The 22,763-nt window shown below is 47.9% G+C and overlaps 5 protein-coding genes across 7 annotated transcripts; 3 read left to right on the plus strand and 2 right to left on the minus strand.

The window, feature by feature from the left end:
* The first annotated feature begins 89 nt into the window (after positions 1–89).
* Positions 90–4,086, plus strand: LOC113204070 (ionotropic receptor 93a). The gene is made up of 7 exons (XM_052276175.1): positions 90–196; positions 277–430; positions 719–1,261; positions 1,498–1,675; positions 2,099–2,180; positions 2,279–2,433; positions 3,280–4,086. Exons 2-7 carry the CDS (start codon positions 344–346, stop codon positions 3,375–3,377), a joined length of 1,143 nt encoding a protein of 380 aa, XP_052132135.1. The 5' UTR covers positions 90–196; positions 277–343; the 3' UTR covers positions 3,378–4,086.
* LOC127751908 (uncharacterized) lies at positions 3,582–5,671 on the minus strand. Of its 2 annotated transcripts, XR_008012271.1 has the most exons (4): positions 5,482–5,671; positions 4,771–4,871; positions 4,476–4,619; positions 3,582–4,280 (listed from the first exon to the last, which is right to left on the minus strand). XR_008012271.1 is itself a non-coding variant. In XM_052276187.1 (2 exons), exons 1-2 carry the CDS (start codon positions 4,544–4,546, stop codon positions 4,127–4,129), a joined length of 225 nt encoding a protein of 74 aa, XP_052132147.1. In that variant the 5' UTR covers positions 4,547–4,619; the 3' UTR covers positions 3,582–4,126. The 2 variants fall into 2 exon arrangements, 1 of the variants encoding a protein (XP_052132147.1); XM_052276187.1 differs by lacking the exons at positions 4,771–4,871; positions 5,482–5,671.
* A 1,580-nt stretch (positions 5,672–7,251) lies between these two features.
* LOC113204053 (farnesyl pyrophosphate synthase-like) lies at positions 7,252–11,314 on the minus strand. The gene is made up of 8 exons (XM_026419052.2): positions 11,168–11,314; positions 10,518–10,656; positions 9,565–9,702; positions 8,845–9,039; positions 8,411–8,572; positions 7,781–7,858; positions 7,567–7,701; positions 7,252–7,491 (listed from the first exon to the last, which is right to left on the minus strand). The coding sequence occupies exons 1-8, from the start codon at positions 11,248–11,250 to the stop codon at positions 7,288–7,290; spliced, it is 1,134 nt and encodes a 377-aa protein (XP_026274837.1). The 5' UTR covers positions 11,251–11,314; the 3' UTR covers positions 7,252–7,287.
* Positions 11,315–12,698: 1,384 nt separating this feature from the next.
* On the plus strand, positions 12,699–14,677 carry LOC113204057 (uncharacterized). Its single transcript, XM_026419056.2, has 3 exons — positions 12,699–12,808; positions 13,958–14,089; positions 14,456–14,677. The coding sequence occupies exons 1-3, from the start codon at positions 12,761–12,763 to the stop codon at positions 14,618–14,620; spliced, it is 345 nt and encodes a 114-aa protein (XP_026274841.1). The 5' UTR covers positions 12,699–12,760; the 3' UTR covers positions 14,621–14,677.
* A 3,750-nt stretch (positions 14,678–18,427) lies between these two features.
* On the plus strand, positions 18,428–22,544 carry LOC113204052 (uncharacterized). 2 transcript variants are annotated; one of them, XM_052276706.1, is made up of 4 exons: positions 18,428–18,601; positions 18,965–19,595; positions 19,814–20,132; positions 20,287–22,544. In XM_052276706.1, exons 2-3 carry the CDS (start codon positions 18,998–19,000, stop codon positions 20,032–20,034), a joined length of 819 nt encoding a protein of 272 aa, XP_052132666.1. In that variant the 5' UTR covers positions 18,428–18,601; positions 18,965–18,997; the 3' UTR covers positions 20,035–20,132; positions 20,287–22,544. The 2 variants fall into 2 exon arrangements, with proteins under 2 accessions (XP_052132666.1, XP_026274836.2); XM_026419051.2 differs by having other exon boundaries at positions 18,429–18,601; positions 19,814–20,087.
* Positions 22,545–22,763: the final 219 nt, after the last annotated feature.

Raw genomic sequence — 22,763 nt, forward strand, 5'->3', positions numbered from 1 at the left:
GGGGGGGGGGGTTAAACTCTTAAGTTTTATTTAGTGTAGTACTACCCCTCGGCATGAATAACCGATCGTCATCCTACTGCCTGTTCCAGAACCCACCCTGGCAGGTCATAGTGTCCAACAGTAGCGGGTACGTCGTCGCCTACAGGGGCGTCGTGTTTGAGATCATCAACGAGCTCTCCAAGAACCTCAACTTTTCGTAAGTGCTTGGATAGCAGTCTTCACAATTAATCTTCGCCGGTGTTATCTTTCTTAAGCCCGCACTACTACTCGTTGCAGTTACACCGTGTATTTCCCAAATCCCAACAAACCCGGTTTGACGGGCGACACCGAGTTCTATACCTCGATGGCCGATCAGGCGGTCGAACTGAACAACGAGTTTTCGCGGAACATCTCGTGGGACAAGATCCTGCTGAACGTACGCGACAACAAGGTTGGTCGACTTCCGTCGAGAAGTAAATCTAGGGTTGGAAGCCCTGGAAAGTTTCCGGAAAACTTCAGGAAAATTTTTGGAAAATTTCTGGAAAAGACGGAAAATTTCCGGGGGAAAATGAAAAATTCCCCAGAATTTGGTAAGTTTCCCGTTGTTTTCCGTGTATTTTCGGAAAGTTTTCGGAAATTTTCCGGAAAATTTGGGAAATTTCCAACCCTAAGTAAATCATCGAGAATAAGTTGTTTGCTCCGATTTGAACGCGCAATTATATTGATCCACGACGGGCAGGTGTTCATGGGGGCGGGCGCGCTCTCGGTGACGGCCGAGCGCCAGCGGCTCGTCAACTTCACCCGGCTCATCAGCAGGCAGCCGTACTGCATGCTGGTGGTGCGGCCGCGCGAGCTGTCCAGGGCCATGCTGTTCACGTCGCCCTTCACAACGGCGACCTGGCTGTGCATCTTCCTGTCGGTCGCGGCCATCGGCCCGGTGCTCAACTGGATCCACCGCGCGTCGCCGTTCTACGAGTTCCGCGGCGACGTGCGGCGCCGCGGCGGCCTCAACTCGGTCACCAACTGCGCCTGGTACGCGTACGGCGCGCTGCTGCAGCAGGGCGGCGCCCACCTCCCGGACGCGGACAGCGGCCGCCTCGTCGTCGGCACGTGGTGGCTGGTGGTGCTGGTGCTCGTCACCACCTACTGCGGCAACCTGGTGGCCGCGCTCACCTTCCCCCGCCTCGAGAAGACCATCGGCTCCACCGAGGACATGATCGCCCAGCGGGACCAGGTGTCCTGGGGCTTCTTCCGGGGGTCGCCGCTCATCGACCACCTCAAGGTGGGCAGGCTCCAGCAGTGTGTACCCCCGGGCGCCTGTACTCCCCCTAGGGTTGGAAGCCCTGGAAAGTTTCCGGAAAATTTCAGGAAAATTTCTGAAAAAGACGGAAAATTTCCGGGTAAAAATGAAAATTTTCCCAGATTTTGGAAAGTTTTCCTTTATTTTCCGTATATTCTCGGAAAGTTTACGGCCGGCTGGGCGATCCAATGACCGTTCTCTCTCTCTCCCCCGTGCAGACGGCGAGCGAGCCCCAGTTCTCCCTCGTGCTGGAGCGGGGCCAGGTCCACGAGGACGAGGCGGACGCGCTGTCGCGGGTGCGCACCGGCACGCACGTCCTCATCGACTGGCAGGTGAACCTGCTGCAGCTTATGAAGAAGGACTTCAACGAGTGCGGCCGCTGCGACTTCTCCATCGGTAGGCCGCGCATAGAAATAGGGTTGGAAAGCCCTGGAAAGTTTCCGGAAAATTTTCTGGAAATTTTTTGAAAAATTTCCGGGGAAAAATGACAAATTTTCCAGATTTTGGAAAGTTTTCCGTTGTTTTCCGTGTATTTTCGGAAAGTTTTCAGATATTTTCCTGAAAGTTTGGGAAATTTCCAACCCTACAGAGAAAAGAGCCGCAAAAAAAAAGAGAATAATAAATAGCATCTAGTTCTCTTGTGTTTTTTCTTGTTTTGTTTTTTTTGTCGGGGAGGGGGAAGGGGGGATTGAAATTTAGTTCTTGATTTAGAATTGAAACAGTTTGGGGTGTTTAAGATAAAGTGGAAAAAAAAATGTTGCGAGACCCAGCATATGCGATGTGTTGTTCATTATACGCGACTTCCCGCGTCTGTTTCAGTGAAAGTGCAGGACTTTGTGGAGGAGAACGTGGCGATGGTCATGGCGCAGGACAACCCCTACCTGCCCATCGTTAACCAGGAGTAAGAGCGACAGACTCTGCGAATAAGTAGTTAAAACTAAATTTGGCGGGTGCGTTTCTTTTACACGAGTGCTAATTTTTCTTGATACGTCCGCGCAGGATCAGGCGGATGCAGCAGGTGGGGCTGATAGAGAAGTGGCTGCAGGACAACCTGCCCAAGAAGGACCGGTGCTGGAGCTCCTCGGTGGTGGAGGCCAACAACCACTCGGTCAACCTGGGCGACATGCAGGGCTCCTTCTTCGTGCTCTTCTTTGGTGAGTGCAGATGTCCCGGCTGCACGTTTTAATTTTATGGCCGTGCCTAGTCGCGTCGGCGTCTACGGGGAAGAGGTTAGATAGCCAAATAATAGTTAAATAGAAGGTAACTATTTAGCCATTGCTAATTTAGCCATGTCGCAAAAAAGTTAGCTACCTAGCTCTAAAAAAAAGAGGTGGCTAGCTAGAGATTTAGCTATGTAGCTAAGCTAAACATGGTCAAATTCTTAGCTACCCAGCAAAACAACTAGTTACCCCTTATTTATCTATTGGTTAATGACCATATTTTCTTCCGCGTGCGCTTGCGCTCTTATTTATGGCCGTGCATCTAGTCACGTCGGCGGCCACATCACCAGAAACTGCTTGGCCTGCTCATGACGCAAATGGGACCTCCCGCCTTCTCCCCGTCCCCCTCCCCCTTACCCCGCGCGTTTTCTATGCAAGATAGAAAAGGAGTCACTTCCCGCGCGCGCCCCACTTCCCTATAAACAGCACACACACTCTCTGGAAACCAGTTTCAGAGAGTTTTGGATGATATGCTGCGACACTGTGGTGAGCGCAGTATAGTGTCGCTGACGTCCTGTTGACGTCAGCGCAGTATCCAATCGGAAATAAGGCCTTTTTTCCAACTTTATAAAAGCATATTCTCTTTTTTCATCAACTTTTGATACTGAACTTTGATGAAAGAGGTTCGATGAACTTTCGTGTGATCTGTGATGGACATCGACAAAAAACCTTTTGACGAACATCGATTGAAGTTCACGAACCTCGTTCGAAAATGTCTCGTGTGCGGGTGAACTCCAACAACTCGTTGGTGAAGTTCGCGCCTATCCTTGTGGTCCGCAGGGTTCCTGCTCGCCGCCGGGCTCATCCTGCTGGAGTGCGGCTGGCGGGGATGGCACTCGGCCAAGGAGAAGAAGGTCATCAAACCGTTCGTCACATGAGAGGCGCGTCACCATGAAGACGAGCGAGAAAACTTGTTTTTCTTTTTTGTTTTGTTTTTCTATGCAAAACAAAGGAAATGCCCGGGCGCCCGGTGACGTTTGCGCGGCAAAGTTTTGCTCCGGAAATTTTCCACGCGACTGCGCGTCGCCGCTTCCTCGCGGGCAAGAGACAACGTGATATGGGCGCGGCTTTCCAAAAATATGTTCCAGTTTCAAACATGTTTTATTCGAATTCAAAATGCGAACAAGCAGAGTGACCCACACCAAAAGCGATAAACGTTAACAATAGCATAATTATTGGTTCCCGGCGGGAACCAGCGTGACTAGTGGTCACATTCACATTCACAATTTTAAAATACAAAATTAAAGAATGCAAAAAAAAGGTCACGAAAAGGACTTAATTTTGAAGGCAACGAAAGCGGTTTGACATTTTTACACCAATCCCTTTTTTTTGTATAAATTATGAGGATTTTCTTTGCGCTCAAATCGGATCATAAAACCTTAGCATTGAAAGAAGCTTGTTCAAAAACAATTAAATAATCTCTGGTTTCACATGGCACAGGAAAGAATCAGTCAAATGTAAAAAGTTAATCAAATAACACAAAAACTTCAGTCGTTGGGGCTGTAACAAGATATCATAATAAAGTCGTCCGATGCAGCTTTACCTTTTCGCAACATCGTTTTTCTTATTTTAACACAAACAATATTTTTTTTTTTTTAAATGTTTTGCGTCGGGGGGCTGCCGTGTCCTAGCACATGTGGAGCGAGTTAAAGTGCTGGCGGTTCTTGAACACGGGGCCCCAGGAGCCGTGATCCTTCTTCGCCTGCTGCTTCTCCTTCTCGAGCTGCTGGCGCTGCTGGCGCTCGGCCTCGGCGCGGCGCACCGCGTCGTACCCCGCGCGCCTGGAGACAGACACAAAACAAAATTAAATGATCTGTTTCGGAGAGTGTGGGCGGATTGTACTCTAAGAATAAAAGTTCAAATGAATTTTTAATAAATTTTCCGTTAGGTACCTTACTTCCTAACCTTCGGAATTTCTATTCTTGAAAATTTAAATTATTAAAATGACGTTCTTTCGGTAGGTTGTTTGTTCTTACTTGGCAGCCTGGTCTCTCGTCTCGCTGACGCGGACGGCGAAGCAGCTGGACTTCTGGACTTCCTGAACCATGGTGACGGGTAGTGAAGCGTGTGAACGTAAATGTGACCACTAGTAACCGTCCGGAGAATGCTGGGCGTGCGAACTGCTCCAACAGAAGAGCGACAGGTGGTTGATGAATCGTATTCGGTCAACATTTTAAACTTTTCGACTAAAACTTATTATCTTAAATTTTGGTGCAAAGTACGAAAAGGGCAATTTTTCACAGGCATTTTTAAAAATATATTTGTACTTACTCTACGGGACGTGCTGGAGCTGGGTTAGCACTGTAAATTCCAGACGGTTTCCTGCGTTACCTCGACGGCTGCCCTTTTTGGTGCTCAAATTTTTGGTCAACCTGAGAAAAAACAGAGGCAGCAGGTACATGAGATTAGTTCCGACGATAATTAGGCGGGAACGTACGGAAAATTTAAACTGCGGAAAACAACAACAAGATTTAAGTTTGAACGTCACGATCCACTCTTTCTGGCTCTGGATTTGAGCATTTATTTTTTGTCACGAGCCGAGCCGGTTAGACCAGAAAGGTGGGAGAGGGGGCGTGTTGCGTGGCTGGCGCCGTATAGAGCCCAGCAGGACAACACACCCTGCCAACACTCTCGAGCTTTCAATAACACCAAATAAGCTCCCCATCGAGACGCCGACATGCTGGTATATTTTGAAATGTGTCGGTATCTCAGAACCCTTTTTTTTAAGAAAAAAAGGACAGATGAGACAAAGAAGATAGACAATATTCCGATATTGACACCGGTCTGATATCGTTTCAATACCTTCATCTGTCTCTAAGTTGGCATTAAAGGCAGTGGCAGCAGAGGGCTGCAACTGGGACCAACTTGAAACATTGAACTTTGACGTGTATAAGTTCGTTTTTTGTTGTTGTAAACCCGCAGCAGCGAGCTATACAATGAAGTTTGGCCCAAGTTTAATAAAATGTCCATCTCTGTACTCACCGAACAGTGGGGAGAAATTTCTCAGTGACATTAAACGCGACGACTTTCTTCCTCATTGACACATAAGTTTTTAGTACAACATGGGAAATGAACAACAGAGAGATAGGGGGTGCGTGTGTGTGCGGGGCAGCGACGGTGCAAGGCAGGCGAGAGTCGAAAGAAGACTGCGCGTCGGGCTGGAGCTGGACAGAGGACCTGGACAGGCGCCAGAGCGGCCCACCCGGGCCCCCACCCGCGGGCCCCCACCCGGGCCCCCACTTGGGCGGCAAGGTGACCCAGGCTCTCTGGCGGAGGTGGAGGGAAGGGGGAGGGGGGTCGACTGATGGGGTGGGATGGTGCATTTGCGAACAGCCCCGTTCGTTCCGCTTTTCCCCTTACCATATATCTTGTAGTGCCTGGTGGGTAGGCAACAACAGCCAGTTTAGCACACGCGTGCATAGCGGGTTGGCCTACCCTTACCCGGTGGCAGGGGCTACCAAGCAAAGGGGTACCACACACCACCCAAATACAGTACACTGACAATCGATTAGAAATACTTCAATTGGCTAAACAATGACTGCGATCGACTAAAGGCAGACTGGCGTGTATGAATAATTTGCGACTGAAACAACTAAATGTGACTAAAACTGACTTTTTCCAAGTGAGGTATTCCGCTCTGCCAGGGTAAATGTGAATTTCTTGTGACTAAATGAGACTGAAATGACTTGGCTGGCTAAAATTGACTTAAGGTATGCTGGCGTGCCAGCAAAAGTTTCTTGTTTTCTCATTAAAGGATAGGTTCTGTTTTCTATTTCACATGGCAGTTGCTCTGATTTGCGTCGTGCCAAATGCGCTTCCAAACACACTCCAAAAACTTGATAACGCCATGTGCGAAGCGTAGAGTGATTGAGTAAAAATCCTGAAATAAGTCAGTGTTGGTCCAGTATCGGTTCCACTCTGTCGCGCTCTCCTATGCCTGCACGACGACACTTGGTGAACTATTTTGCATATTGTTTGGCGGAACATTCTCGTGGCCACGATCGCCGAGAGAAAACAACAAAAACGTGTAGCATCCTGATCCTCTGCTGTGTACATTTCTGGTCTGGTAGATCACACACAAGCCACCGGATACATTGTCTCGGCTCCAAATGTACGTATGCCGGTACGTGCATGACGACAGGGACGCATGGTGTTGCATCATCCTGTTTGGAACGCGCTTAGCGGAGACGGGTGGCGGGGAAAGGATTTCTGTCGTCGGTGCGACTACGGTACAAAAACAAGTGGCCAATCACATTCAAATGCTTCTCATTTAGAGTGTCACAAAGAGATAAACGTCGCCTTCTTTAAAACCATAGGTTTTAAGGAAATTTGTCCCTGAGCCTTGTATAATATAAGCCTTAATAGAAATGTAGTCAATATTTATCTTATGCATTTTATCGAAAGAAATAATTGACTTATCACTCTGATTACACCCCTTGCCGCTGTGACATCATTGCGTCATTTCATCTCCAGAGAAAACGTGACAACAACGGCCTCGGTTACATTATTACTTTTTCTGTTGATCCCAGTGGATTGAAGGATCCACATTTAATCAAAATCCCCAAACAACAGTCACTTCTCTGAGCGATGTCGAGCCCAACCAAAGCTCAATGGAACCATAGTTAAACCACAGTTTCTAAGCAATGTGAAGGTTCCTTGCGAAATTGATTGAGTATTTTTACTCTTGAACTGAAGACTTATCAGTAAGTTGTTTAATGAGGTGTCGTGAAGGGGAGAAAAAAAAACTGAAAATACGAACTGTACAATGTTTTATTGTCTTGGTCGTGGTTACCGGTTGATGTGGTACTTGATGCTTTCTAAAACGTACGTGTACAAGACACGAGGAAGTACGTGAGAATACTTGTCTATTTTTTGGGCGATGTCCCGGAACGACTTGTGCTCATAGTCGAGAAACACTTGTTTCATGTCGAGGTCCTCGTACAACTGGGCTATATTAGCTATTTTCTCTTCGTCGTCGAAGCCGTAGTTTTCCTGAAACGGAATTCACAATTTCAATCCCACCCTGCCTTACGAGACCTGACTCTAAGGTTGCTACATCTTCTCTACCTTGAGAGCTTTCAGCTGTGCGGGGGTAGCTCTCCGCTTTGCCTCGGCAATAAGCCAGGTGCATTTGCCATTCTTGATGTCAGTTCTCGGCTTCCCCATGCGTTCTACAACTCCGTAGCTGTCCAGGTAGTCATCCTGAAGGAACAGATAGGTCAGTCATCGCAAAGCAGGCATCTCGCGAGCTCTGTTCGTTAGCGCAAGTAGTTTTCTCTACCTGGATTTGGTAAATGAGGCCCAAATCGGAGCTAATATCCCGGGCAGCGTCGTGCGCGTCTTTATCGTTCACGCCACACTGCGAAAAAGTTCAGGATGTACACAGTATACGTGATTACAGGGATTACACGTGAACTTGTGGGGATTGCACGTGAATTAGGGGAGATCACACACGAATTTTGTTGAATTTTTGGGTCTAAATCCATTTAATTAGGATAATTAGGTGAGATTTGGTGATATTTTTTTAAAAAATTGGTTAAGTATTACACGGATTGCCTAGGGATTACATTGGGCTTACACTTCCACCTGTTAAGAGGATTACGGGAGTGGTGGCCCACTGGTATAACAATAAGCCTTTGCCTGGACGCGTGGGATTTGACTATCTTTTCTTTGGGTGACTTGAATTAGTCCAATATGATTTCTTTTAAACGAACAAAGGTTTGCATCTCTATGTACTCCACAATGTCAATGCCTTTCCAAAGCCATTAAAATTTATCACCCTCTAAAAGACATCAAGTCCTATCCTTTTCCCAGTGTAACCTTGCTAAAAATCCCAATCAACTGCGGAAAAAATTCCAATTAAGAAAGTCTCTAGAACACAATTAGTATTGTGAAACGTCGTTCATCTTACTGCGAACATGGCCGTCGCGGTGGGGAGGTAGAAGGTGTACTCGCCACTCTTGAACTCGCACAGCGCTTGGTACCGCTCCAGGCTGAACTCGTCGAACTTGGCCCTCCCCTCGGCCATGCAGTGGATGTCGTTGTTCTGGCCGAAGCAAAGCTGGAACATTGTCTAAAAAAAGGGGGAGAGCGAGAAATAGAAATGTATACATTATATGTTATGTTTACAACACAAGTGAAAGAAGTGTGAGTGAAAAAAAGCCACACACCTACGGGTGTGTTACGCAATTCTCAGACGTGTGAATAATGACCATCCACACTCTTCGATGTTGGACGGGCTACCTTTTCTAGTGTACGAATATCTATTCGCTCACCTACAGGTGCGTGAATATATTCACCTGTAGGGGAGCAAAGTGATTCATGTGCGATGCTGTAAACGCTCACCCTGACGTAGAGCATGATCATGCGTGAGTATCTGTCGCCGCTGAAGTGCCTCTTGAGCAGGCGGTAGGTGCAGTGCTCGACGAGGAGCACGTCGAACACGGCCCCCGGGCCCGCCACCGTGTACCAGCTAGGCTTGCCGCGTCGCTCGGGCGCCTGGTCTGCGATGTCGTCCGCCAGCGCCATGGCGGACTGGATCTGCACAGAAAGGGTGGACTCCTTGACGTAAGAGTTGTTCTGACTTAATACTGCACTGTAAATTCAAGCGCACACCTACTAATTTTTATTCTTTAGTTTTATTTATATTTTTGTTAAATCTGATATTTATTTTTCCTTGGCTTTATCTCATCTTTCTGAGTTTTTTTTCTGATTTGTTTTGGAGGGCTTACTCTCTGGCCTGTTTAGTGAGTAGAGTGCCCCTCACTCAGAAAACCGATTGTTCAACTCAACGAAATTTAGTGCTGAGAAAACCAACGAAATTTTGTTTCCGTCGACTAAAGTTCAATCGTGTTGATTGGATAATTTAGTCAGGTCGATATAAAGTAATCAGTTTGACAATACTTTTGGTTGGGCTGATTAAATTTAATTGTAAAAGCTTGATTAAACGTTTTGTTGGATTTAGGGAGTAAATTTTGTTTCCTTCAACTCGAATTTAGTCATACGGACTAATATCTCCTCTCAGTGCTCGAGCTGACACCAAATTAATGTGACGAGACTGCGTACCATCTCCACGCTCCAGGCGAGGCTCATGGCTTTCACCAGGTGGGCGTCGGTGAGGTGGCCCGCGCCGAGCTCTCGCATGCCGTTGTACGTGGCCAGCGCCCGAACCATCTTGCCCCCCGGCACGGTGTGGTGGAGCAGCTGCGGAGGAAACAGCGTGTAGGTCGTCAAAATCGTACGGTACATCATGTCCCAGTTTGCAGCTTTATAATGTAAAATTGACTTTTTTTAAATCTGTCGTTCAAAAATGTTTGGCAGCTGAAACTGTCATCGTGTAACACAGGACTATAACCATGAAGTATTGCTATAATGGAGTAGGTACTAAGTACGTCGAAATGTGCGCCGCGCTGGCTGGCGAAGCTATCTCCTCTGAAGCCAGTGTGCTGAGGAATCTCACGAAGTAAGTTTTTGACTGCCTATGGTCTACTGCAACTAATGATGCCCTTGTTTTGAGTGTAGCATCATTTAAACTGGAGCTACGCCGCCTCAAACGCTGCAAATCCGTTTTCCGCCATGTGCACCCCGTGTTTGTAGAGAGAGATAGACAGAGTGAGGGTCGTGTTTCTTCGAAAGGGGCCTCTGGATTATAAGTCTTAACTTCAAATTCTACTTTTTGTACACAACCGCTAAGCCCCTGAACGTCTCAGTCCAAAACGGTCATTATTTCATGGACATTTACGACGCTCACTCTGTCTATCTCTCTCTACAAACACGGGGTGCACATAGCGGAAAACGGATTTGCGGCGTTTGAGGCGGCGTAGCTCCAGGTTAAATGATGCTACACTCAAAACAAGGGCATCATTAGTTGCAGTAGACCATAGGCAGTCAAAAACTTACTTCGTGAGATTCCTCAGCACACTGGCTTCAGAGGAGATAGCTTCGCCAGCCAGTGCGGCGCACATTTCGACGTACTTAGTACCTACTCCATTATAGCAATACTTCATGCTATAACGTACTTTGGCCAGCCATTCCGTCTCGCTGGGGATGCCGCACACGACGGACTCTTCCTGCAGCTGAGCCACCACCTTGGGGAAGAAGTCGTCCAGGGTCTTGATGTCCTGCAGCTGCTGCAGTCTCAGCGGGCTCGGCGCCAGCCTGCGCCCACACTGCTTCAGTAACTAACTCTGGAAGCCCAAGTGTGTGCGCTATGCGATGCATATACTAATTAATAACCCCATTATATATAGCGCACACACTGAACCCTTTTGCACCGTTTTGTGAACAAATATGAAATGATTTAAGCAGCCTGGGTTACTTATACCCACGAAATGTCGGTCATCATAGAGACATCCATCAAAGGAGGGGACCGATCCGTTGATAAAGAGGAGGTGGGGTACAAATATCATGGTCCCCATTAGGTTCACAATCACTATTGGAGTAGAGGGCCCCCATACAGGGCCCCATGATATTTGTACCCCGGGGTAAAAATATCACGGGGTCTCTATGCGCTCCTGTGTTTCAGCCTTGAATCTAATGGGGGGCCATGTGATTTGTACCCCGGGGTGACAACATCATGCGGTCTCTATGTGCCCCAATTGTTCGGTCTTGAACCTAATGGGAGGCCATATGTTATACTTGTACTCCACCTGATCGGTCCCATACTCACATGCTCATGGGCGCTGCCGCTGGGCCTCCCGCGGCCGGCGCGGGCCGCAGCCGCAGGACGATGCTGCTCGCGGTGCGCAGCATGGCGGAGAGCGTTGTGTTGTGCGCCGTCCTTTCGCGGCACACCTTGCCCCGCTGCACCGTAATATCGCCTTGCAAATGTGTAAGGCCGCCCATGTCGTGAAAATGCAAAACAAGTGTCGCCCTGTCCATGAGCAGCACGATGGCGTCAAAGGCTTCCTCTTACCCCACCAGAGATGAAAGCCCCGCTTCCTAGAGATAGGCCATAAGGATGTGTGTTGTATTCAGTTCAGTTAAGAATCAGCCGGGAGGGGCACGGTTAAAACGAGTCCTTGGATCCCCAGGAGAGTCGGAACCCCAGGGGATGCCCCGGAAAGAAGCAATTATTCTCAGGAGACCGACTCGACGTGTGCCTGCAACAACATCCTATTTTGAAAATGTGACGTCACGACCCCTCACCACCTCTCTCACCTGACGGCGCGAGGTGAGAGGCAGAGAGGGGGAATGACGACACATTTTCGAGAAAAGATGTTGTTGCAGGCACACGTCGTACTGGGAAACCCAGGACATCCCCTGGCGAAAATGCAAAATGCAATGACATCCCCTGGAACTTTCCAATTCCCCTGGAAAACGCGGAAAACACCTGGGAATCCTCGGGCCTGTTTTTACTGTTTGGGGGGGCGCCTCCTGGTCGTCCCTTCCTTAACTAGATATACCAATACGCCTTCAGATTGGACATCACTCGCCTCATGACTAGACGCAAATTCCTCGAAACAAATTAAGTTTCATAGTTCTCGCCTACACTTCCGCTCGTTCGCGTCTTTTATCTTTAAAAAGATATCGACACAACTATAGTCTGATCGGAAATGAATAAACATTCACACCACGTAGAGATTTTAATTTTTCGGAAAGTTAAAATTTTCCGAAAAAAAAAACAACACGAAAATTGTCCGTAAAAAATTAAAAAAAAGAAGAAGTTATTTTCCCTGGTATTTTCTATTTTCCGCAACTTTCTTTGTTTTTTTTTCCGGCCTTCAAATCTCAATGCCACGCTTCTTCTTGTGTGACGTACGTTTCGCGCACATGCCCGTGTGTCACATCACTACTACTTGTCCAAACGCCTGCTGGGCAGGCCACCCATCCTACGCAGCGGTGCGCTGTGGGGCGGTGGCGACGGCTGAGGAGGGACCGACCTGGTCGAATAGCTTTCGTGCATGTGTTAGCGCGAAAGGAAATTGCCAAAATCGATCACGTAGTATGATCCCTAGATCCCTAGATCCCTAACAGTCGACCCGGAGGAAAAACACTTGCTAGTGCGTTCATGCTGGCACACTCCTCTCCCTTGCGTGTGCATGGCCGACTGTTTACAGTGTATATTTGACTAGTATTTCGCCTAGTTTCTTTTATTGCTTCGCAATAACGGTCGTAGTTTTGTTTATCAGCACGCAGGTCACACCACGTTTGTCGTGTCCCGGTGACCGTATATCCTCGTTTATGTGTCACGGAGGCCGCGGTATATAACAGCGCCCTCTGTCCTTTTGTGTCATACCAGCTCGCTACCTTCAGTAACAAGATGGCCCGCCTCAGCTTTGCACTCCTCGCCCTTTTCGCCGTTGTCGTGGTAAGCCCTGTAAACAAAATACTTATCGTAAATTTGTTTTTTTATTTTTGAGAATGATCGATTTTTAAACATGGTTGATGATAACCCACCATTGCTGATATAAATTTACGGCTTTCACTCGAGGAAGGAAAACCAAGTCCTCTGCTAATCTTATTGTGCACTGTAAAAAAAGTTTTACTGAATTTTCAGTACTTTTAGTCTGAAGTTTTTTTACAGACCAGTAGTCTGAAAATTCAGACTGCACCCAGGTCTGAAATTTTAGTAGTGCCTTACCGTACCACTTAGTCTGAAAATTCAGACAGCTGGTATGAATTTTTATTTTTTTTGAAAATGTTAAAAATGAACACATAGCGAGCGACTTAACAGTTGTGGGGGTGGAAGGCAATGCCCAGTTGAAGACATTTCTGTCCGTTCGGTACTGCCCTTGGTTGGGATCGAACCGCCAACCTTCAGGTTCGGAAGCCGCATCCTTAACCATTCGGCTGCCGGCTACCTGCGTGGGGATCAGCGTCGGCTACTGGTGTGATTCGTCCGCCCGTCCGGTGGACTTTCCACTCAAAATTCATACCGGTAACTCTGAATTATAGATTCAGTGTTTAGTCTGAAAATATACTTTTAAATATTTAGACACATTGCTCTAAAAACCTGATTCAGAGTAAAAAGTCTGGATTTTCAGTCTAAACTTAGAAAATTTTGAGTAGTGGTCTGAAAACAAGATTCAGAGTGGCGATTCTGAAAAGCATCTACTGAATTTTCAGAATTTTTTTTACAGTGTGCAGTAGTTTGCCAGTTTAAACAGCAGAGCTAAAAGTTCGCCATAGTTGTAACTGCAAAACTTTTTAGTTCGCCAGTTGTAACTGTAGAACTATTTTGTTCTACAGTTCCAACTGTAGAACAACCAAGTTATTGGTGCAGAACCAAAGAGTTCTATAGTTAGCTCTGCAGTTGAAACTGGCAAACTTTTAGTTCCGCAGTTTAAAGTGGCAAACTACTACACACTAAGATTAGCAGAGGATCGATGCATAGTTTATTTGTCATTTTGTACTGTAATGTTGCCATAATTTCAAATCACAATTCTTACATGTCTTATTTTAATTATTATTATTTTCCCTTGCAACCTGTTCAAAACTCTTTTCGGTCGCCATGCAGGCTGCGACTGCGACAGCAGAACCCAACAACCCACCCCCACCGGGCCACGACGGCCACCATATGAGGGAGTGGGTGCACCAGAAGGGTGCGCAGCTCAAGCAGTGGGGCCACCAGGAGAAGGCCAAGCTCGCTGTGAGTATACCGTAGCGAGAACCCGTCGAATAGTTGTCGCACCCTGTTGGCTGTCATTCCAATACTACGTGACTATCAGGAGGGCTGTAATTAGTACGGGGTTCCAAATGGGACCCATCATCCATCATCAATTTCCGTAGGATCCTATAATATTTGTACCCCAGGGTACAAATATCTTGGAGTCTCTGTGGACTCCAATGATGCCCCTGATCTTTTTGTGACCCCACAATATTTTTATCCCAGGGTACAAATATCGTGGGGTCTCTATGGACCCCAATCATGTCCCTGATCCAGTGACCCCATTATATTTGTACATTGTACCCCCCGGGTTGAGCTAATGTGAGCAATATGTCGTTTGTTTCGCAGGAGGCGTGGAAGGCCAGCGTGGTGCCTAAGATTCGGGCGGCCAAGGCCAAGTTCGGCGCCCAGTGGCAGCAGAAGGCGCCCCTGGTGGTCGCCGCCCTCAAGAAGGAGGCCGGCATCTACTTTAACAAGGCCGTGGAGTTCGTCAACAAGAAGCTCCAGGGTTGAGCTTGATCTCCTTATTGTTCTTGTTACTACCGGAAAAATAAAATAACATGAACAAAACCTATCGGTGTCGTTAGTGCGGGGGTACAAATGTCCACAACGGACATACTTTTCTTATAAGGCGTCCTCTAAACATAGCCGTCCACCCGCGCTGATCTCCCCCCCCCCCCTTTTCCAAAAGGACTTGCTGCTCCATTAAACCCGGGACAACCACCAACCGAAAACCATGGATAGTGTTGAAAGTCCTGGAAAGTTTCCCGAAATTTTTCAGAAAAATTTCGGGAAAAAAGGTACATGCTCGGGAAAACATAAAACATTTTCCAGACTTCAATAGTTTCCCGTTGCCTTCCGGACAATTTTGGAAATTTTGAACTCCAACCATGGAGTTGGCGACTGGAAGGCTTGAGCTTACAAGAAGCCCTCAGGCGGTTGAATGTTTCTGTAGGCTACCGCGCGCGCGTGTATGTGTGCGTGTGTGAGGGTCGTGGGAGGGGTGTTGTGTCTACTCAGTGCACTGTTAAAAAAAATTGTAAATTTATCACACCCTTTGTAATGACTAGTGTGTTAAAAAAACAACATCGTTCGTTTTTATTGGCACGTGGCAAAATTCCTTCTATTTTGCCCGCAGTGGTCCATAACAATGATTCCCACGTTTCACCATGTTGTAAAACCACAACAATATCGTTGTAAAGTTTGATAGCAAGATGTATCGTTACAGAACAAACAAGTTTGTTTTATTACAATTTTTTTGGTGCAGACGAAAGTAAATGACCACTGTTTTGGAATGAAAATTCGTTTCAGGAAATTTGGTGAATGTTGTTGGATTACAACATGTGTTGTTTTTTAACAACATTTGTTGCTATCAAACTTTACATCAAATGTGTTGTAAATTTACAACAAAATTTTTAACAGTGTGTGAACAGTGTGTCACAAGCAAATAGCGACTGACGCTTTGATATCCACCTGGAGTGGAGTCGGGATAATCTCATTGGGAGCGACATGTAACGTGTGTGTGTGTGTGTGTGTGTGTGAGAGAGAGAGAGAGAGAGAGAGAGAGAGAGAGAGAGAGAGAGAGAGGAGAGAGGGGGGGAGGGGCAGGAGAAAAGACTTCGTGCCGTGCTGACCACCATACTATCCACAAGGAGGTTTGTGAAGAAGGCTCAACCAAGTATACAACACCGCAGCAGCAGTTCGTTGCAGCTTTGTGTATGAAGCGCTATGCTACTGTATAGTTGTGCAGAGGGCGTCAAGGCAGAGTATAGGCTTGCAATAACAACAACAACAGCAGAGGCAAAGCGCACAATGAAATCCAATTTGCCAGTCCATCGTGCGTCCGTCTGCCCCCCCCCCCTTTCCCCCTTGCGCTAAAACCTCACTGACAAGATGTCGTGTGTTAAGCGCAGAGCTCTCGATACATATCGCACACTCCCCATTCACACAGGCCCCCCGGAAATCACTCGCATAGCACACTCACTCGCTCACCCAGTTGCACACTCCTGACTCACTCAACGTCAACACACAGCGTTGTTGAATTTTCATCATGACAGTTTTAGCGGTATAGATTCTGCCTACTACATGTATGCATTGTAACTTTTTCTAGATTTGTTTATTTCACAAAATTTCTAACAATGACGTAAGTAAGTTGCACCCAGAAACATCGTTTCTTGTTTGAAGTAAAATTGTTCCTTGTTTCAAGTGCACGCTGACAAGATCAAATTTACTCTTGAAACAAGCTCATACTGTCTTTCGAATAAGAGAAAAATCTTATTCCAAAGACAAAAAAGTGCCTTGTTTCAATGGTGAATTTCATCTTGTGTCAGCTTGCACTTGAATCAAGAAACTATTTTTCTGGGTGTGGCTGTTACTGTTAGTGCGGGGGGTGCCATGCTCATCAGTCGGGCTGACACTAACTGAGCACCCCTCTTTTTGAAATCATGTGCTCCTAGTGTGTGTTCGCGGACGGCGGGCGCCGCGTTCACAGCCTCTCCATCCCTAATGTGACTTTCAATATCGCAATAGCAGCTTCCCGATGATGGTCGCGGGTCGGTCGTCGTGATGATGACGAGGCCCCCGAGGAGGCGGCCGCCACCCGACAACTTGTCAAACTGTAATTACAGAGGACATTCTCTATCTCCGTTTTATTGGACAAGCCTATTGTATAGTTTACTTTGTCGCGCGGCGAGCGGCGCGCGGCTGTCGTGGGGGCTATGAGAGGGAGGCACGGGAAGGGGGTGGAGAAGAGAGAGAGCGAGAGAGAGAGAGAGAGAGAGAGGGAGAGAGAGAGAGAGAGATGGGGAGGATGTCGCCGAGACGGATCAGACGAGCGTGGTGTGTGTGTGTGTGTGTGTGTGTGTGTGTGTGTGTGTGTGTGTGTGTGTGTGTGTGTAATTCGCCCTCGGCATTATATTCGGCAACAAGCGTCCCCCCGCGGCACGCCACGCCACGCCATACGACTTTTCGACCGCGCGCCGCGCCACTTGAGCGAGCGAGCGAGCGCGCGGCGGTGGATCCTCCAGCAGCAGGGTGGGGGGTATCATGACCATCCCCGCCGCACCCCGCCGCACCCCGCCGCACCCCGCCGCACCCCGCCCCGCCCCGCCGCACCCCCTGCTCGACTTAGCGCCGCCCGGCTGCACACAACAAGCTGTTCGCTCCCTGCTACATGGCAGATCAACCCGTGCGCGCCCGCCCCGCCCGACACAACGACGCTCATCTGGGTTTTTAATTAAGACTCGGCCGGCACGGTGTGGGGAGAGAGAGAGAGAGAGAGAGAGAGAGAGAGACCACCGCGACGATGCCCTCATGTAACCCGCGCGCGGCTGACTTACGGATTATCCCCCGCTGATGCTTTGGCGTCCGTTTAGGGGTCCCGCGCCGGGCCGCGCCTGGGCCGCGCTGACAACGGTCCTGACGGACGGACATGCGGACCGCGGCGTGTCAGCGGCAGGAGCCCGAACAGCCTTACCGCCGTCATTACCTTCTCTGGTCATTACCACATAGCTGTTGGAGTATTTGTATGGTTGGAAGCCCTGGAAAGTTTCCGGAAAATTTCGAGGAAAAACGGAAAATTTTCGGGGAACATGGAAAATTTCCCAGACAGTTTTCCGTTAGTTTCCGGAAAACTTCCGGATAATTTTGGAAATTTTTAACCCTAAGTGTTTGTATAACGCAGAACTGCTACTATTCAGACTACACGTTATTGCGTCGACACCACCCAAGGCAACCTAAATCTGTATTACATAAAGTACTGGCTTTTTGACTGTGCGCGTTCACCTGTGAGTCGCGTTTGTCATAGCCCAGAAATGCGTTTTTTCGCCGACAACGGACTGACAAGTGGCCGACACCCCTCTAAAACCTTTTAAAGGAAAGTAGGAAAGTTGTCGGGGAAGTTGTCGCCGATTTTATGCTGACATGAAGATGCTTGATGATGTTTGGATGAGGTTTTTTGATGATTTTCAATGATGTTTGATCATATTTGACGGCGTTTGATAATGTTTGGTGAGGTAGGATAAGGTCTGATGATGCTTGATGCCATGAGGTTTGAGGTTTGATAAGGTTATCACTTTTGATGTTTGATGATGTTTGATAAGGTGTGTGATAAGGTGTGATGAGGTTCGGACCGTAACTATTTTGAGCATACAGCGCTGAGTTCAGGGTTACGAACCGTTTTGGTCCCGCCACGTCTTTCGTCCGGTGCGACGCCACACTTGTGGTGGTATATAAATATGTATTACACTCACGATCACGCTGCGGCAGTGTCGTATCGCCTGGCTGATAAGATTATTGCGGCAGGCAACTTCCGAGGCGTCGCGGGCGCGCGCCCCGCCGTCGTGGCCTCGCGAGAGGACCGCCCGCGACCACAGCACTCCCACGCCGACCGTCCTCTCATGCGCACACTCTGCTGCGCAGCCCAACCCAACACTGCAAGCATCCACGCATGGCCACACGACACAACGCCATTTGACCGCTCTTAGAGAAACCCAGGTACAGCAGACACTTTTCGTTTGATTTCAAATTATTTGGCGACCATCACGACAACTTTTTCTTTCAAAAAACGGCCGGGAATGAATCGGAAAGGATATGCTTAGTTATGATAATAATTGATGCTTAAAGATGCAACAGAATATTTTATTTGAATCACAGAGGATGCTTTGGTAGAATAATAAGATGATGTATCTTTAAAAAATATAGTCCACTATTTCTAATTTTTTGTCTGATATGATGACGAAGCCGCGAGATGGAACTCTGTGAGATCCGGTAACTTTAGCAGTTTACTTATAGTGCACGTGGTTCTTACTGCTCGCTTTGCTGTTTTTGATGATGATGTTTTCGGTGTCGCACATATAGGCTCGACTTTCACGGTGCGCCTCGTGCCCTACAATGTGTGACTGCTGCGATCCTCACGACGGCGACCGGGACCTGTTCGTCCCCGACGTGCTGCTCGAGGTGCTGGCGCTGACGGCGGCCCGGCGGCCGCGGGAGCGGCGCGACCAGGTCGCGGCCGCGGCGGCGGTGCCCGGAGGCCTCCGCGGCGGCGTCCTCTACCCGACGCCCCGCCGCCTGAGCCGGCCCGACTGGGGCGGCCTCCCTTGCTCCGGGTACCCGGGTCTCGTCAGGGTCCCCGTGTGCGGCGACGTCAGCTGCCGCCACCTGCCGTGCTACACCTGGCACCTGGGCGCGCACCGCCCGGACACGCTGTACTCGCGGCTCATGCAGCGCCGGGGCAGCGCGGCCCCGGACCAGGGCGACGACGGCATCCTCCGCGACCTGCTGCAGAAGCCCATCATCCTGGAGTGCGGCGCCGAGGCGGATGACGCGCACGACGGGCTGGTGCAGCCGGTGCAGGCCACCGTGACCACGCCTGGCGGCACCGTCACGCTGTACAGGTGGCCGAGCCCCGACCCCACCGCCAGTCAGGTCGCCGTCGGCCCAGCCGCCGCGCCAGCCGCCAGCCTGGTGGACAAGGCAGCTCGCAGGAGTACGTATCCTAATGGCAATATTTCAATTTTTAGGTAAATTCTTTTAGTATGGTGTAGGGTTCAAAGCCCTGGAATGTTTCCGGAAAAAAATGTACAGACCCGGAAAAAATTTCTGTTTTTCTCAGAAATTTTCCGGAAATTTCTGGAAATTTCTAAAAAAAAAAATAGCCCTAGTAGGTTAACATGACACCGTTTTGATTTTTTTTCCACCTGGCAGAGGCTGACCGCAAAAGGTCCATGACGACAACGAGCCCGGTGCCGCGGGGGCGCGGGCGCGCGGGCGGGCGCCGCGCCGGTGCCCCAGGCCCCAACAAGCACACCGCGGAGAGCATGCGGGCCGCGCTCGTGCGCGCCATCACGTGCGTGGACCACGGCGAGCACAAGATGAGCGACAAGCTCAAGCGGGCGCTGCACGGCGTGTCCAGGGCGCTGCACTGACTGCGCAGCTGCACTGCGGAACACAGTGTGTGACCGGAACATGAGCACATCAGGTGCGCGACCTGAAGCGTACGCGACCATATGTCGCTCACCTGCAGGTGAGTGAGAGGATTCACACGCCTGCAGGTGTGCGACAAAACATTTTTTTTTTTTTGCACACTGCTGAGTCCTGCTGCCCTTCGCTTTTCCGATGTTAACTTTGGTAACGGGGCCGTGCACGGATATTACAATAAGACTGTGTGTTGTTTGCAGGCAGACTCGTGGCGTGGCTGGACGACGCGCAACACTCGTCCTATATGGAGTTATCTTACGGCGCAGATCACCCGAAGGGGCGGCGATACCCGGGTGGAAGGATCTTCACTTAGACTATAGTTCAAACTGTAGTGTTGAATCTGAAGACATCAAACTCCATTTAAACTGTAGAAAAAAGTCGGTAATTTCTGTAGTTTATTCACGACTGCAGTATTGGGCTTTTGTAAACAGTTAGTCTGCAGTCAGACTGCACTTTTTATGTTGTTACATACTAAAGTTCCAATTTGCACTTGCGAATTTAGTTAAAAGACATTATACAAACAAGTATCCATCCGTTGTTTAACTACTGAGTAAAAGTGTATTCTAAATTACACAGTTAATACGCTGGAATAACATTCTAAACAGAGATATCGGGACGAGTAATTCTGCGCTGTCAGTGTGTTACTATTTTTACAGTATAGCTATACTAGCCGCTGCTAAGTGTACTTATGTTAAGACCTAAGGTACTACTCACAGTTGAAATTGTTGATTACATTAACATATATGAACACGAGAAGTATAGGTGAGAACTTTATAATGCTAGACTAAAATTTGGTGAATTTACTTGTTATTTTCACATTAGATTACTTTAGCGTTGTGTGGGTTCCGTTATACGTTTGGGATTTGAAAAATCTACTGTTAAGGATCCAGGTTCTTTCTGAAAACAAAAGTGTGCAACTGGCATACTTGGTAGTGTCTCGGGTAGTGTTCAACATGGTGCAAGGTATTAGGTGTTTGACTGGGAATTTGTAAACTTCCAAGAAGTATTCAACAGAAAATTTGAACATTTTAACGTATCCAAAGCGAAAGTGTTTAACTTTAATGTTAAACACTTTTAGTATTCAAATATGCAGTCGAACACTTAAGAGTGCACAACCTTGTGTTGAGCACTTGCACGCGCACGCCAGTTGCACATACTTCATTTATCATTACAAAGTTTAGTTATTCATGAGATGGATGGAACAAGGGGAAAATACGCGCAAAACTACGGAACCCAGTAGTTGCTACAGTTGAATGACAAAGAAACTGTAGTTAAACTGTAGTTGGACCTGTAGCTGGGCGGGCTGAGACCCTCGGCATGACACCACGATACTGAGGCATCAGAGCTATGGCGTCGCAGTGGCTCAGTGGTCAGCGTGTCAGGATCCCAGCTCCAAAGTCTGAGGTTCAACTCCAGTCAGCGGCCGGGCTTCGACTTCACCGTTCGTAAGGTAAAGTGTAATAACTAATATGAAATATAATACATGGTAAGAAGCTAATCAGGTAAATAAAAAAAAAGTTCAAAAAAAAAAAATGAACAACATTTTTAACACTATACTTTTTGAATATTTGCTACTACAGCGTTTCGTCAGATAAAACTAGAAATAAACTGTAGATAAACTATAGTAGTCCGAAAAATCAGTAGTTTTTCTATAGTTTTTCCGTACTAAAAGTAGTAAATTCTATACTTAGACATCACTAATACTGCAAAATTCTTCAGTTTAATTCTGGTTTAAACACACTTTACTCTCTCCTTTTTCACATGTTTAACTACTGTTATTGGTACATTTAAAACACAGAAACATCCTAGAGAGTAAGTGAAGATCCTTCCACCCGGGTATGGCGAGCAAAGCCCCTCAAGAGTTGTTCGGACGAGAGAGAGAGAGAGAGAGAGAGAGAGAGAGAGAGAGAGAGAGAGAGAGAGAGAGAGAGAGAGAGAGAGAGAGAGATTCACAGCGCATGGCCGGAAGAAGCGTGGCGAAGAAGTGTAACTCAGTACAGCATGTCGCCACCAGAGGGGATTTGAGTTACCAGCGTGCGGCCACTTAGTGTGCACTCGAGCCTCTGACCGGAGCAGAAAGGGCCACCTCATATATTTTCATCGGCGTGACTTATTATCGTAGAGTTGGCTCCGACGAGAAACACCCCTCCAAACTGGTAATATATACTTGACCTCCGCGCTACTCAATATATGTAGGGGAAACGATGATGTGCGGAAACGATAATCGTAACGACGTATATTTTTTGTCCTTTTTGGACGTTGTTTCGATGTTGTCGCGTTTTTGCGGTTAGTCGTGATTGGTCACATAGCTAAGGGGCTGCTGCACAATGTATTTTCCGAATACATATATCGATTTGCCTCACTATACACAACGCGGTGGGGCGTGCTGTGTTGACGCAGTTTCCGTCTGTAGCGTGCTAAATTCTCGATGAGTGCGTAATAAATTGATTGACCTATACCACCGCTGCTCCTTTTGCGTTCAGTTTGCTGTTTCCCCCCCTCAAAATGTAAGCAGGATCTCTGTAACACTATAGCAAAAAATTTGTCTCCACGTTTAATACTTCTGTACACTTGTGCTCGCAATTCTGCATAAGAAAGTACTTCTATTTCGTCCCTGTATACACTTTCAAGGTTGAAAATTTCGGAAAATTTCTGGAAAATAACTAAAAACCTCCGA

The sequence above is a fragment of the Frankliniella occidentalis genome, unplaced genomic scaffold, assembly GCF_000697945.3.
Source record: "Frankliniella occidentalis isolate FOCC.00 unplaced genomic scaffold, Focc_3.1 Scaffold9, whole genome shotgun sequence".
NCBI classification, from domain to species: Eukaryota; Metazoa; Arthropoda; class Insecta; order Thysanoptera; family Thripidae; genus Frankliniella; species Frankliniella occidentalis.

Excerpts from the sequence above, each read along its gene's own strand:
- LOC113204070 (XM_052276175.1), top strand. The coding sequence starts at position 344 with ATGGCCGATCAGGCGGTCGAACTGAACAACGAGTTTTCGCGGAACATC. Across the intron at positions 431-718 it reads TGAACGTACGCGACAACAAG|GTGTTCATGGGGGCGGGCGC; the intron begins GTTGGTCGACTT and ends CACGACGGGCAG. Across the intron at positions 2,434-3,279 it reads CTTCTTCGTGCTCTTCTTTG|GGTTCCTGCTCGCCGCCGGG; the intron begins GTGAGTGCAGAT and ends TGTGGTCCGCAG.
- LOC127751908 (XM_052276187.1), bottom strand. The coding sequence starts at position 4,546 with ATGGTTCAGGAAGTCCAGAAGTCCAGCTGCTTCGCCGTCCGCGTCAGC. Across the intron at positions 4,281-4,475 it reads ACGAGAGACCAGGCTGCCAA|GCGCGCGGGGTACGACGCGG; the intron begins GTAAGAACAAAC and ends GTCTGTCTCCAG.
- LOC113204053 (XM_026419052.2), bottom strand. The coding sequence starts at position 11,250 with ATGCTGCGCACCGCGAGCAGCATCGTCCTGCGGCTGCGGCCCGCGCCG. Across the intron at positions 9,040-9,564 it reads TCGCCTGGAGCGTGGAGATG|ATCCAGTCCGCCATGGCGCT; the intron begins GTACGCAGTCTC and ends CTTTCTGTGCAG. Across the intron at positions 7,702-7,780 it reads GCCTCATTTACCAAATCCAG|GATGACTACCTGGACAGCTA; the intron begins GTAGAGAAAACT and ends CTGTTCCTTCAG.
- LOC113204057 (XM_026419056.2), top strand. The coding sequence starts at position 12,761 with ATGGCCCGCCTCAGCTTTGCACTCCTCGCCCTTTTCGCCGTTGTCGTG. Across the intron at positions 12,809-13,957 it reads CCCTTTTCGCCGTTGTCGTG|GCTGCGACTGCGACAGCAGA; the intron begins GTAAGCCCTGTA and ends GTCGCCATGCAG. Across the intron at positions 14,090-14,455 it reads AGGAGAAGGCCAAGCTCGCT|GAGGCGTGGAAGGCCAGCGT; the intron begins GTGAGTATACCG and ends TTTGTTTCGCAG.
- LOC113204052 (XM_052276706.1), top strand. The coding sequence starts at position 18,998 with ATGTGTGACTGCTGCGATCCTCACGACGGCGACCGGGACCTGTTCGTC. Across the intron at positions 19,596-19,813 it reads GGACAAGGCAGCTCGCAGGA|AGGCTGACCGCAAAAGGTCC; the intron begins GTACGTATCCTA and ends TCCACCTGGCAG.